The sequence below is a fragment of the Halichoerus grypus genome, chromosome 5 (assembly GCF_964656455.1).
Source record: "Halichoerus grypus chromosome 5, mHalGry1.hap1.1, whole genome shotgun sequence".
Lineage (NCBI taxonomy): Eukaryota > Metazoa > Chordata > Mammalia > Carnivora > Phocidae > Halichoerus > Halichoerus grypus.
This window is the reverse complement of record NC_135716.1, coordinates 154,085,544-154,098,639: the sequence shown is the minus strand read 5'-3', so window position 1 is coordinate 154,098,639 and position 13,096 is coordinate 154,085,544. Positions and strand designations below refer to the sequence as shown.

Genomic DNA, 13,096 nt, shown 5'->3' with positions numbered 1-13,096 from the left:
CTCGGGCAAAACAGGACAAGCTGGTCACCTTATCAGAAACTGCTTGATCTCGGAAGCTGCCCGTAAGGGCTCGCAGCGCACTTCCACCTTAGGCAAGGGTCCTACTCACTCTACAAAGACCCTGCCCCACGCTTTCATTAGTAACATCCTACAATAATTGCACTGCCCCTACCCTTGCCGACCATCCCATTTCCAGGCACTCGCCTCTTTCAATCCTGATTAGCTTTGGGCGGCCAGAAGCCTGCCTATGATTGGCCAGCCCCGCGATTCAGCCAAGATGCTCAGTGGCCGCAGTCCCGAGCGGTACGGTGTTTCCTCCTGGCAACAGCCCGACCCGGCGCTCATAGGCTGGCAGATTGATATGCCCGGACTTTTGGGCAACTGCAGCGCGTGCTCATTGGCTGTTTGAGGAGTGATAGCGGCCCTCAGACTGGTTGACTCTGTGCGGTTGCGCAGGGGCAGACTTTCTGGAGGAGGCGGAGCTTCGTCCTCCGCCGGCTGGAAAAGCGGTAGGTACGGCTAGTGGCGACAGCAGAAGCCAAGCCTTAGCCCTGCCGGGGCAGTGGGCTTTAGGTAAGAACCGTACGGTTTTGGAATCGTTTAGGTTTGTTGCTGCTGTAGCCGTGACCGTGAGCTCCGGTGGGGGAGGGGCAGAGGGTTTGCCGTCAGCGGTGAGTGATAGACGTGGTTCTTGGCTAATGGGAACAGGACCTTCTAAAATGGGTCCTGAGATTGGTCCTTTCTAATCTCTTATGGCCAATGCACGTCGGGAAGGGAGGCGGGTGTACTGGGCCTTATTTTCTTCTTCCTGCGGCCGGGCCTCACTCGCCTAGGCGGCGGGGCCGGGAGGGGCTGGCCGTCTACGCGGTGAGGTTCGGGGACCTTGGGAGAGGGGGTCTGCCTTGGGAGTGGTACCCGCGGGGGCAGCTGCGAGGGGAGGGGGCGGGAGTTAGAGGTAGTTGTTAGCAACAGCGACCTTTATTGAGTTACTAAGTACCGGGCCTAGTGCTTAGCGTTTCGCTTGCATCATCTGAGTTAATCACAGCAACCCTGCTGGGCAAGGAGGTTGGGATCCCCATTTTACAGGCGGGGAAACTGAGACTCGAGCAACTCACACAGCCAAGGTCACACAGCTAATAAATGGCAGAGACCGGATCTGAATTCAGAGTTGTTTTGATTCCGGAGCCGGTGCTCTTAAACCACTAGGCTTTGTTGCTGAATGGGGGAAATGAAGGAGGCAGGGAACAGGAGCTTCCCCCAGGGAATAGGCTGGGGAAAGGCATCCTAGGATTGAAAAAAGGCAATGAGCAACTGAAGTGGGGGCGAGGAAGTCAGTTATTCAACAGTTACCGAGTATCTGCTCTGTGCTGTGCATTGTTCTAGGTTCTAGGCATACAAAGATGACTAAGTCCAGAGGCAGGCCCTAGCGATGGGACCTAACACCGTGTTCACATGATTATATGTTTTTGTAAAATTGGCTGAAGTAAGATATTCTGTATTTTTAAAAAAGAGGGTCTTCAAAATTGATTAAACTTGAGGTTCTTCCACACTTGGATCTGCCCTTGCAAAGGGCTTAGTCTAGGTGGAAATTATGATGTAGGCAGCATAGGGTAATGGAAGAAGCACTGGGGTGCATTGCAGGATGGTGGGGAGATGTCTTGCTCTGTAAAACGAGGATAACCATATCCCTCCTATGTAAAGTTTTGGTGAGATGCATGAAAAGCTCCTGGCCAAGAACACACTTCTTTATTTTTGGTGAAATGGAAGCTTGAGAGATGTGGGTAGTGAGGCTTGTCTTCTTTCCTACCTTAGATAGTTCTGTGCCATGCTGTCTTCCTAGTCTGTTAGTGGGTTGCTGGTAGGTTGGAGGCAATTGCTTCCCTTCTGAGCTCTCTAGCTCTCAAAGGGATCTCTTGGATCTGGGCTTTGGGGCCCAGATTTGGGGAGTCGAGGAGGGAAATGTTTTTGCTTCTAAAGTGGCTCCTTTTAGCTGGTGTGCTTGGTTCTTAGTCATTTGGAATAGTCTATTGTGTTATCAGGCAATGGGGATGCACCCACTTAGTTGCAGGCCTCATCTAGAAACACAGTATTTCACCTTTTACAGTCAGTTTGAAGTTTGCCCTGTATTGGCAGTTTATTGCCCATTTACATTTTGTGCTTTGAATTCTGGGAATGGTACCGTTGAACTCTCTAGCTTGACCTCATGTAGTACTGATGAAATGACATTTTGGTTTAGGTAGAACAATTTCATTTTAGGGTTTGAAATACTAGTATCAGAGTACTTTTTAACTCTTAAACTTTGTAATCTTGTAGCCAAGTAAGGTTAAACTTTGTAATCTTGTAGCCAAGTAACTTTCCTTAGGAATTGTTTTAAAGTTGTGCCCTAAAAGGGAGCCCATAGGTTGTTTTTTAAATCTTGTTGTAATACATCGTTTAATACCTCCTGAAGCAATTATCAAAGGTGAATAAGGGAGGAACTTGATAAGAGTAAAAGAGGGGCAGGGCAGCTCTAGTATTGTTCAGTGGTACCAACAATCTAGTAACAACTTTGAGCTGAAACAGTGTCTACATTTAAATGAGATTTGATTACATACAATTTTGATACATTTGATTCTTTTAAACAGAGCCTTTTCTATCTGTGTTCTTGTTCACTTAAATAACCTACCTAGAGGCAGATTCCAGCTGTGAGGTCTTAATGTTTCTTCAGGATTTCTACACCTTTTACTGTTTCAGCACTGACATTCCCAGCATTTTTTTTTCTTTTTCAAGTTTTATTTAAATTCCTGTCAGTTAACATACAATGTAATATTAGTTTCACGTATAAAATTTAGTGATTCATCACTTATTTACAACACCTCGTGTTCATCACAAGTGCCCTGCCTCCTTAATATTCATCACTCATTTACCCATCCCTCCTGACATTCCCAGCATTTAATCCTAATTACATTTTATGTTCTTAATGTATTTCTTCAGATTCCTGTCTGACCAAAGTGGCCTCAGAAAGGAGGGAAGATGGCTTCTGAATCTGAAACTCTGAATCCCAGTGCTCGGATAATGACCTTTTACCCAACCATGGAGGAGTTCCGGAACTTCAGTCGATACATGGCCTACATTGAATCCCAAGGAGCTCATCGGGCTGGGCTGGCCAAGGTGAGGGTGGATGGGGTTGTTCCACATGGCTTTTGTGACAGGGCAGCAGGAATTTTTCCTAAATGGGGGATGAAAACCAGGCAGGGTGTTGAGTATATACTGTCCTATTTGCAAGTTAATTCCTTTCGTTAACATCTGAAGCATCTTTTAGGTAGCAGGAGAGCTGAGAGAGAGCCGCTTGGCTTCTTTAAAGGGAAGTAAAGAGCCAGTGTCCCAGGTCCAGCTGCTGTGCTGCTTCCATCCTCATGGTGGAGATGGATGCTTTAGTGTTTTTACCTGTCACTGAGGGCTTATACCCTCCACCTTCCCTTGTTTTCATTTCAGTCTCATCTAGCACTCTAAGAGCAAGTTGGCTCTTTGTGTGCACTTTCTGTTAGATTAAGAGAGAATCAACTCCTCAGCCTCCTGTCTTGGTGTCCAGATAAGATACTGAGCTGAGAATGAGTATTATCTTTGGTCATTGCAGCGAGGCCGCTAGTTGGTGGCCAAACTGGGTCAGGGTTAGCCCAGCAGTGTGACTTGCTATGTTTGGGTGAGCGTGCTTAAATCAGAGTCACTTTATAGTAAAATCGACTGGTTGGGATAGCAGCCTACTTACATCCTGGACTGTGACCAGCTTGCCAGGTTTCTGATCTGTTTCTTGTGTTCCCTACAGGTCGTTCCTCCAAAGGAGTGGAAGCCACGAGCATCCTATGATGATATTGATGATCTGGTCATTCCTGCCCCCATCCAGCAGCTGGTAACAGGGCAGTCTGGCCTCTTCACTCAGTACAACATACAGAAGAAAGCCATGACTGTTCGCGAGTTCCGCAAGATAGCCAATAGTGATAAGTGAGTGAAAACCTGTCCCTTCCTACCCACATAGTGCCTAGGAGCTAACGTCTCATCCTCATGGCTGTCTCCTAACACTGCTGTGTGCCACTGAAGGATGCTCTCCTCAGCCCTAGCTCTGTCTCCCCTTCTGCTTTTTTTATGGAAGCATCCTTACTATTTTCTGTACTGTGTCACAGTCTAAATACATCCATATTCTTACCTGAAGTAATCCCATTGTTCTTCCATCAGAAGTGGCATCATTCTCTGACCTTGGTAAGTTGCAGAGTTGCAAAGGAGAAAGTTGGGAGTTGGTTCAAAAGGAGCTTTTGCCAGATGTGTTGATAACACCTGCTTATCGAAAGGTGGCCCTAGTAGTTTCTTCTCTTTCTTCTGGGTCCTTCTGTCTTTTATCATGCTCAAATTCCTCACTACCCATCCAACTGCTGTCTCCTTTCCATTTTGACATAACAAAGTGTGCATAGACTGCTATGCTGGTTGTTAGTTTTTTTGCCTCCATTCTTCATCATCCGTACATCCTTATCTCTGTTAGACATGTCTTTGTGTAGGCCCCCTGTTTTCCGTGGTTTCTTCTCTGTTGTTTTTCATACTTAGCTTTCATTGGACCTCAGATTTACAGAGAATGATTTTTTGGTTCCCTCTTGAGCTCTTGACTGCTCCTTCTTTAATCCTCTTTCTTGGACTTCCTCCCTTCCCATGTTACTCCTTAATTTTGAGTGTCCACAAGGGATTCCTTCCTTTTCTCTTGCTTTTTCTTCTGCACTCTTTTGATCTATACACATCTTGATTTCAGCCAGTCAGACGTATTAGATTGTGTCTTTGCTGTGAACGACCCCAGAGCTGGATGTGTGGCTTGCCAGTCTTCACGCTTCTGGGGACATCACTTCATGGCTTTATGAGCGCTTGCTCTCACATCAGATCTTGTTCTGTTTCTATGCTTTACCACCTTTTCCTTTGACTTATCACAATTCAAAATGTGGCTTTCTACTTCTAAAGAATTTATTTATTTATTTGACAGAGAGAGAGACAGCGAGAGAGGGAACACAAGCAGGGAGAGTGGGAGAGGGAGAGAAGCAGGCTTCCCACTGAGCAGGGAGCCCGATGCGGGGCTCGATCCCAGGACCCTGGGATCAGGGCCTGAGCCGAAGGCAGACGCTTAACGGCTGAGCCACTCAGGCGCCTCTGGTTTTCTACTTCTGTTGACAGCTTAACTCTTAGAACATCTGTATCACTGACTAACCTGCTGTCTAAAGAGCGAATTTATGTAAAAGCATGTTGAAGAAGTGTGACATGCTTTGCAGATGAAAGGCTGTGCCATCCTTTATGTCTGGTTTCTAGGTCTGTGCTGGGGCCGGGCTCGCCTGCCTTCCGGCTCACGTGGGGGCTCCGCCAGAGGCCTCAGTCTCCTGTGTCTGGTTTCTCCTCAACGTAGGGGAGGCCTTTTCTATCAGGATGGCTCTTTTTCAATTAGCCAGTCCTGTCTTTCCCCTTCATCTGAAATGCAACAAATTCTTACCCTTGATTTCTAGGTGCATGGTCAGCCAGCTTTAAGAAAACCCAGCAGGTAAAAATCTGAATTTATAAAGCAGATCAGTTGGAGGTGGAAGAATTACTTGTATTTCAAAGGGAATTTAAGAGTCCTAAACTTTATTATGAATAGGTTGACATTAAAGTGTAAGGCCGGATTTAAAGTAAGATTTTTTCCTACTCAGCCCGTATTCCCCACAGTTTGGGGTCTTCGCGTCCACTCTATCCATTCATAATATTTTTTTGCCATTTGAGTTACAAAGTACATTTTCAAATATCTATTCAATTTATACATTATTCTTTTTTAAATTGCTGTGTAATTTTTGAGTGGTTTGAATTTTTAGAAGTTTTTTTTTTGGAGTAAATTCTTAGTAGGTGATCATTGAGCTAAAGAGTTAGATATATTTAGTGCTTTCATAGAGACGTACAGACAACTATATGTGTGTGAGTACATACAAAAATGTATCTTTTTCCTTTTTTTTTAAGCATCTTATTTTTTTCAGACTTTATTTTTATTCATTTGACAGAGAGAACGCACACACACACACACACACACACACACACACACACACACACAAGCAGGGGGAGCGGGAGAGGGAGAGGGAGAAGCAGACTCCCTGAGGAGCAGAGGAGCCTGATTCGGGGCTTTATCCCAGAACCCTGGGATCATGACCTGAGCTGAAGGCGGAGGCCACTCAGGCGCCCAAAATACTTTAAAAAAAATAAATAAATAAAACAGAATACTTTGTTTTTAGGTGCGATTATTTGTTGAGTTAGCCACTGCATAGGGTGCTGGGAGTGTAGCAGTGATAATACAGATGAGCCCTCTTGGAGCCATTTCCTTTACAGAGTGAGGAGAAGTGAATGCTGTTCTAAGGCCTCAGCTCTTCATGTGCTGGCAGGTTTGGGTTGTCTGTGGATATGTAGGGATTTGCATTCTTGGTTCTCACAAGTTTGTAAGCCTATTTTCTCCCTGGGTGGCTAGGCCACTCCTGATTCCTGCAGGGTGTAGTTTCAGTGGCCTCTTGAAAGAGTTGAAGGTATTATGCCTCTTACATGTACATGACCTTCCTCAGGCCCAGAGCTCTTAGAAGGGATGTTGAGGAAGTTACTGTGTATTGGAGCCTTGAAGGCCAAGGTTATGTCTTGTTGGTCTGAAATAACTTGCTGTCCCTAGAACAGGGAATTGTGTCTTGTGCTGTTCATAATGCCTAAAGAATTTAGTCCTGATAAGTGGTTAATACTTTTTTTACTTTTGAAAGGTACTGTACCCCACGCTATAGTGAGTTTGAAGAGCTTGAACGGAAATACTGGAAAAATCTCACATTCAATCCTCCAATCTATGGTGCAGATGTGAATGGCACTCTCTATGAAAAGGTGAGACTCACCGGAAATGGCAGCGTTTTTGTAATTTAATACCATTTTTATCTGACCAGCACATAGTAGGCACGTAAAAGCTGCTTGCTGAATGAGTGGTCGAACAAAGGAACGATCCACCACCAGCTGATGCGCTGTGCTCACTTAATTGTGGGTATTTTTGCATGTGACTGAATTTTATTTCTCCCACTCTACATGTGAATTGGGTGATGCGCTGTTCTTTGCAAGGGTTGTTAGAATAGTCTGTGGGTGGTAGCTGATGAGTTCTTGAAAGGGTGGGATCACAGTTAATGAAAATGTTGAAGAGGCAGTGTGGTTTCTGCAGAAAAAAGATCACTGACTAATCTAGTGAAAGGGGTGGATATTTAAGAGAAACATATTTAGATTTTCAGAACCCTCAAACAAGATTCTTTAGCCGAAGCTATTATAACAAAATGCATTGGATTGGGGTGTAGTGTTTTTCGACATAAAGAACAGCCTTAGATACAATCTAAGAAAGGAATATTTGGGACGGTTTTTGGATGATTAAAAAATCTGTAGGGTGTTGCAGGGATTATTGCTCAGATTAATTTAATGTTTTTGTAAATTATTGGAAGGAAAGGGTTTAAATAGATCCCAAGTTTGTTGATGACAATTTTTTGAGTGGTGTAAAGTGAAACTTACAGATGTAAATGGCAGGAAGATACTGTAAGGGTCTGGGATGGGGAGGTACAAAAGCCGGGCACAATAATCTAGAATGGATTTATAAGAGGTGGGCTCCTAGCAGACCATTACAGTTTAGGAGAAGGATTTGGGTGACATTGTAGACTTTTTACTGAAGACTCTGCCCAGTAGAAATTGGGGTTAAAGAGTCACAAATTGGGATAGTTAATTCCCATGTTGTATTTTTGGTGGTTTAAGAGTTCTTTCCTATTTTGATGTAAGTTTCTTTAGCTTCAGATCAAACTCTTCCTCCTGGGATTGAGAACAGGAGGTTGGCTGTTCCCTCCTGATTCATCTTTCATATACTGGTTTTCTTTACCAAGTGGTATTTGCCCTTTGGGGCTCTAATGGCGTCCGTTCCAGTGGTGGTTGTGAAGAGTGAGTGGGGTTGTGGTCTTTGGGTCCAGGCTGTTTCCACATTATTCCACATCTTCATTAGAGGTGATAGGTCACCTGTGATCTCTTCTCTGATTTGTAGGTTCAGAGCCTTAGTTTATATTTACTATAATTGCCCTCAACTGTGATTTCCTTTGCAGCATGTGGATGAGTGGAATATTGGCCGGCTGAAAACAATCCTGGACTTGGTGGAGAAGGAGAGTGGGATCACCATTGAGGGTGTGAACACCCCGTACCTGTACTTTGGCATGTGGAAGACCTCCTTTGCCTGGCACACCGAAGACATGGACTTATACAGCATCAACTACCTGCACTTCGGAGAGCCAAAGTCCTGGTAAAGCCGGGCCGCGCTTGGCGCTGGGGCTTCTCAGGCCACCGCTGGCCTCTCAGCTCTCATGTGCCTACGCGGCATCTCGGGATCGGGTTAAAATGCAGATTCGGCTTCAGGAGGCCTGGCCTGGGACTGACATTTAACATTGTCACCAGGTGTTTAAGCCATGAGATGCTGTTGGAGCTCTGGCGCTCAGACCCCCTTTGAATAGCAAGGCTTTAGAAGGCGGGGCATTTAATACCCTTGTATGAAAAGCTAAGTTGGCTGAGTTACTGAGAGCCACAGAGGTTCTTCCAGGCTCTCCCACTGTGATTTCTTCTTCTGAACAGGCCTGAGGCATTTCTTAGAGGCAGACTTCTAAGACTGGAGGCACTCCTTCAGGTGATAGAAAGCTTTCTTTTCCTCATGGAAAAAATATTTGGTGAGCAGCAGTGTGTGCTTACCCTGAGAGGGGATGCTTCCTGCTCTCCGGGATGTTCTCTAGTTGGGGAGACAAAGATCTGTTCTCTCCTCTCTCCCTGTGCTGATCCATCTCTCAGTCCCAGCATTTTAGTGAAGGTGCTTTGTTGGACAGCAGTGACCAAGACAGGAGGCATCTATTCTCACAGATAGGAGACTGGTCAGGAGATTGAACATGTGAGGAAATAATAATCCACTGTGAGAGAAATTCTGATGGGTGCTGTAGGTCTGCATAGGAAGGGTACATGAACATGGCGTGGGGATTGGAGAAGGCTTCCCTGGAAGAGGTGACAACGAAGCTGAGACCTAACATGAGGAGGACTAGCTGACTGGGAAGGTGGCGGGTTTTTGGGCAGGGAAGACTGAGGAAAGTGTGTCCAGGTGGTTGGAACAACACATGCAGAGAGCCTAAGCTGAGAGAGAGCACGATGTCTTCGGGAACTAGAGGAAGTCTATTGTGGTTTGGGTGCCGTGTATAAGGAGGGAAGAGCGAGGAGGCTGGCAGGGACACCGTGGGCCAGGTCATGAGAGTCGTGGAAACTGTGCGTCTTCATTTCCTTTGCCAGCATTTTCAGCCACCTCCTTTCCCAGAGGTTTTCCTTTCTTTTTTCAGATGCTTTCCAGTTTCTAATCTTAGTGGGGGCGACCTTCTGAGCCTCTGCTGACCCCGTAACTACTGTCCCATTTCCTTTCTTAGATGGCTAGACTTCTAGAATCTGTAAATGTTGCTTTTGTGGTTTCTGCCTTTTTACTCCTAAGTTCCCTGAGGTTGGATTTTCATTTTTCTGGAGAGAGAAGATTTTCTAGTTATTACACATGCTCTTTAGGTTATCGGAAGTGGGACCTCCAGAGACTTCTGGGCAAGGTTGCCTGATGGATCCCAACGTCCTTTGGGTGACCATCATTTTCTGCTACTCCCCATCTGTTTTGTTTCATAATGAAATTATTTGGGATGAGAAATTTCTGTTGGGGAATAATCTTTAGAATCAGTTGTAAAGGTTAAAATAGACTTACTGTGAGTTTCAGAATATTAAGTTAAACAGTTCTGCAAAAATTTTAAGTGGTTGTGTGGTTTCCTTTTTTTTTTTTTTAATGAAGAGCAATTTCTGTGGTGTATCACTACTCTGCAGAGTGGAGGAGTAATTAATTAATTATTGGGTAATCAGTGTAGCTGTTATGGAGATGAAGAGAAAAATGGGGTCAGCAGCAGATAAGGGGCCTAGTCTCTAGTATCAAATCCCACTTTCACCTCGTTTTCCATTCCTCCTCTATCCTGTCCCAGTTAGGCCTTTTAGGCTTTGTTAGGAGCACTTTAATGCTATCCTTTTAAAAAATTTTTTATTTCTTGAACATTATAAAGGAGAGTAATGCTGATTACATACCATAGATTCTGCCTCTTGTCTCAGTAAATGAGTGAACATAAGAGAACTACATTCACTCGTACTTTATGGGCTCTTCCCTCCTCTCCCCCAGTAGTCTAATATATCATTTCTCCAGACTCCTTTCCAGTTTTTGTGGTTGGGAAGTTGAAAAATCTGGTATTTCAAGCTGTTTTGAGAATGGGAAAGAGCCCCTTAGCTCCTGTAGTGTCCTCTGCTCAGCATGCGATGCTTTTCTGTGATTGCAGGTACTCTGTTCCCCCTGAGCATGGAAAGCGGTTGGAGCGCCTCGCCAAAGGTACTATGTCTCCTCCCTGTGCTGGGTCAGACCTTCCTGTGGGCTGTGCTCATTGCTCTAAAATGTCCATTCTCTGTGGTCAGATGCTTATGTGTCCTTTCTCAGGCCTGTGTGTAGGGGATGAGCTAGACTGCTGGATTGGTTACCGCAGCAGAGCAATTAAAATCGGAAACTTCCTCCATTTGTCCTGGGAAGGGACTAAGTAATTCATTCTTTCTTTCTTTCTTTTTTTTTTGATTACTAAGTAAGTAATTTCTAGTCTTTGCCTCAGTTTTATTAGGCATGGGTTTATTTGACCACAGATCGTATACCAGGCATATTGGGTCTGGTTCTTCTGTCAGAAACCCAAATGTGAAAATTCAGTTTTTGTGCTTTGGTTCTTTTAAGTGGACTTTAACAGATTTGTACCACCAGAGAGCCTATTTCAGGAGAGCTTGGATAGTCTGCTCTGTGGATGTGTTACTAACAAAAGATCGAGGGATACAGGTTAACAGAGGAAGGTCCTAAATAGTTTCAAGGATTTTATAAGGACAGGGCAGCTTGGGTGATCTCAGTCTCCCAAACAGAATTTGATTACCTATGTAACAGCTTGCATGGGAGAAAGCCCAAGGGCTCATTGTAGGATTTTAGGATTGGCCTGAAGCTAGAAGGATCTGTGGTGATTTATCCTCCTTATCATCCAGATGAGACACACAAGTGTGCAGCAACTCCAGGGTTGAAGAGCTGGTGGGGAGCAGTGTATTAACCCGTGCCCATGTTCAATGAAACAGGTTTTTTCCCTGGAAGTGCTCAAAGCTGCGAGGCTTTTCTCCGCCATAAGATGACCTTGATTTCCCCTTTAATGCTGAAGAAATACGGAATTCCCTTTGACAAGGTGAGCTGATTTTACATACAGAAGTCCTTAGGCTTACAAGGAAGCCACCCTTTTTGGTCTGTTTCACAGAGGAGCTTTAATCTAGTTGATCACTCTGTACCAGGGATGGGCTGGAGCTAACCTCTATAGCCGTACTTCGATCCAAGGATGTTAAAGGTGGAGGTACTGTAGCTCCCAGTGCCCGAGCAGAGTCCCGTCCCCTTGAACAGTGTTGACTTGGAGGAATGGTCAGTTACAGCGATGGGGTCTTATATGATAGGGCTTTCCATTTTACAAAGACCCCCGGTAGTTTTGGGACTTATCCTGGGTTACTCAGCGAAGCTGTGGCAGAGCTGGAGCTCAGAGGGCCAGTTGGGTAGACTTCAGCCATTTGCTGCAGGTGCTTCAAGTCTGCTCTCGTTCAGGTCACTCAAGAAGCTGGAGAATTCATGATCACTTTCCCTTATGGTTACCATGCCGGCTTTAACCATGGCTTCAACTGTGCGGAGTCTACCAATTTTGCTACCCGGCGGTGGATTGAATATGGCAAACAAGCTGTGCTGGTAAGTCTGTTGGGTTTCTTCCTATAACGCCATGACTGAAAATGTCTGGTGAGCAAATTCTCGTTAGATACACTGGCTGGCGATTAGAACATTCTTTGAACTGCTGGAATTCAGAAACAGTGACAGGGATGTGCAGAAGTGCCAGCATATTGTGTTCGTACAGAATTGTAAAAAGTTTGCTCAGGTTTGGGGCGCCTCAAGTGAGGTTTCCATGCTTAAGTCCCCAGAGCTTGAAAACCACCCCCACACACATTGATATTTCTTGCTTTGGCCACTGTGGGATTTCTCTGTTGAGAAGTTCTTCAGGTTAGGGAAGCAGGCAGGCTGGACATTTGACTGGGCGCACTCGCTCCTGTGGTCCTGGCTTGGCTAGATCTCAGACGGAAGGTGGACGTTGACCTTCCTGGGTGTGAGTGCAGAGCTTCGTTGCCGTGTTTCTCTACGCAGACTAGCGAGTGCCCAGCGCTGCACATTCCTCCCTGCTGTTTTCCATGCTTCCCCCCATGCTCAAAGGCTTTGCAAGGACAATTTGCCCTCAGCCTGTGAACGCAAGCAGTTTGGCTTTAAATGGGCTTGTGTCTTTTTCACTTGGAGGAAGGAGATGGGATATGGGGGTCGCGTGGAAGCCGTTAAAGCATGCTGACTGGAGCTCTCCTGGTTCCCTGGGACAGTGCTCCTGTAGGAAGGACATGGTGAAGATCTCCATGGATGTGTTTGTGAGGAAGTTCCAGCCAGAAAGGTACAAACTTTGGAAAGCTGGGAAGGACAGCACAGTTATCGACCATACTCTGCCCACGCCAGAAGCAGCCGAGTTTCTTAAGGAGAGCGAATTGCCGCCAAGAGCTGGAAATGAGGATTGTCCAGAGGACGATGACATGGAAGGGCTTGAGGATGGAGAGGAGGGTGACTTAAAGAGAAGGTAACCCAGTGGCCCTCTGGGCCCAGCTGTTTGAGGGAGGGGTGTCTGGGCAGCTTCCATAACCTGTCGAGAGGCTGTTTCTAAGTGGGGTGTTTGAGCCACAGCTGAAGGGATTTTCTTCTTGGTAGAGGCTCCAGAATCCTCAGAGCAAGGGCATCCAGGCTCTTCCTTATGACTGTCCCCCAGGAATGGCCACATCTGTATGTGGGCCTGTAATTGGCTGGGGCGAAGGTCACATACACAAGAGAGCATGGCTCTCTCTGAGCCAGAAAAGTCCTTTTCTCGTTGCCACATGAGACATTTTTTATTTA

General features: G+C 45.6%; 1 protein-coding gene across 4 annotated transcripts in view; it reads left to right on the top strand.

The window, feature by feature from the left end:
- The first annotated feature begins 438 nt into the window (after window positions 1-438).
- Window positions 439-13,096, top strand: part of KDM4A (lysine demethylase 4A) — a 43,131-nt gene continuing 30,473 nt past the window's right edge. For 2 of the 4 annotated variants that reach the window (XR_013448210.1, XM_036086076.2), the window contains exons 1-9: window positions 439-573; window positions 2,974-3,150; window positions 3,806-3,981; window positions 6,771-6,885; window positions 8,124-8,317; window positions 10,401-10,450; window positions 11,221-11,324; window positions 11,729-11,866; window positions 12,538-12,785. Coding sequence is in view for 3 of the 4 variants with exons in the window: in XM_036086076.2 (XP_035941969.1) it covers window positions 3,013-3,150; window positions 3,806-3,981; window positions 6,771-6,885; window positions 8,124-8,317; window positions 10,401-10,450; window positions 11,221-11,324; window positions 11,729-11,866; window positions 12,538-12,785 (1,163 nt within the window). In the remaining variant the exon portion in view is untranslated. Of the gene's footprint in view, window positions 574-787; window positions 868-2,973; window positions 3,151-3,805; window positions 3,982-6,770; window positions 6,886-8,123; window positions 8,318-10,400; window positions 10,451-11,220; window positions 11,325-11,728; window positions 11,867-12,537; window positions 12,786-13,096 lie in introns of those variants that run through there. The other 2 variants (XM_036086078.2, XM_036086077.2) reach the window with 2 other exon arrangements.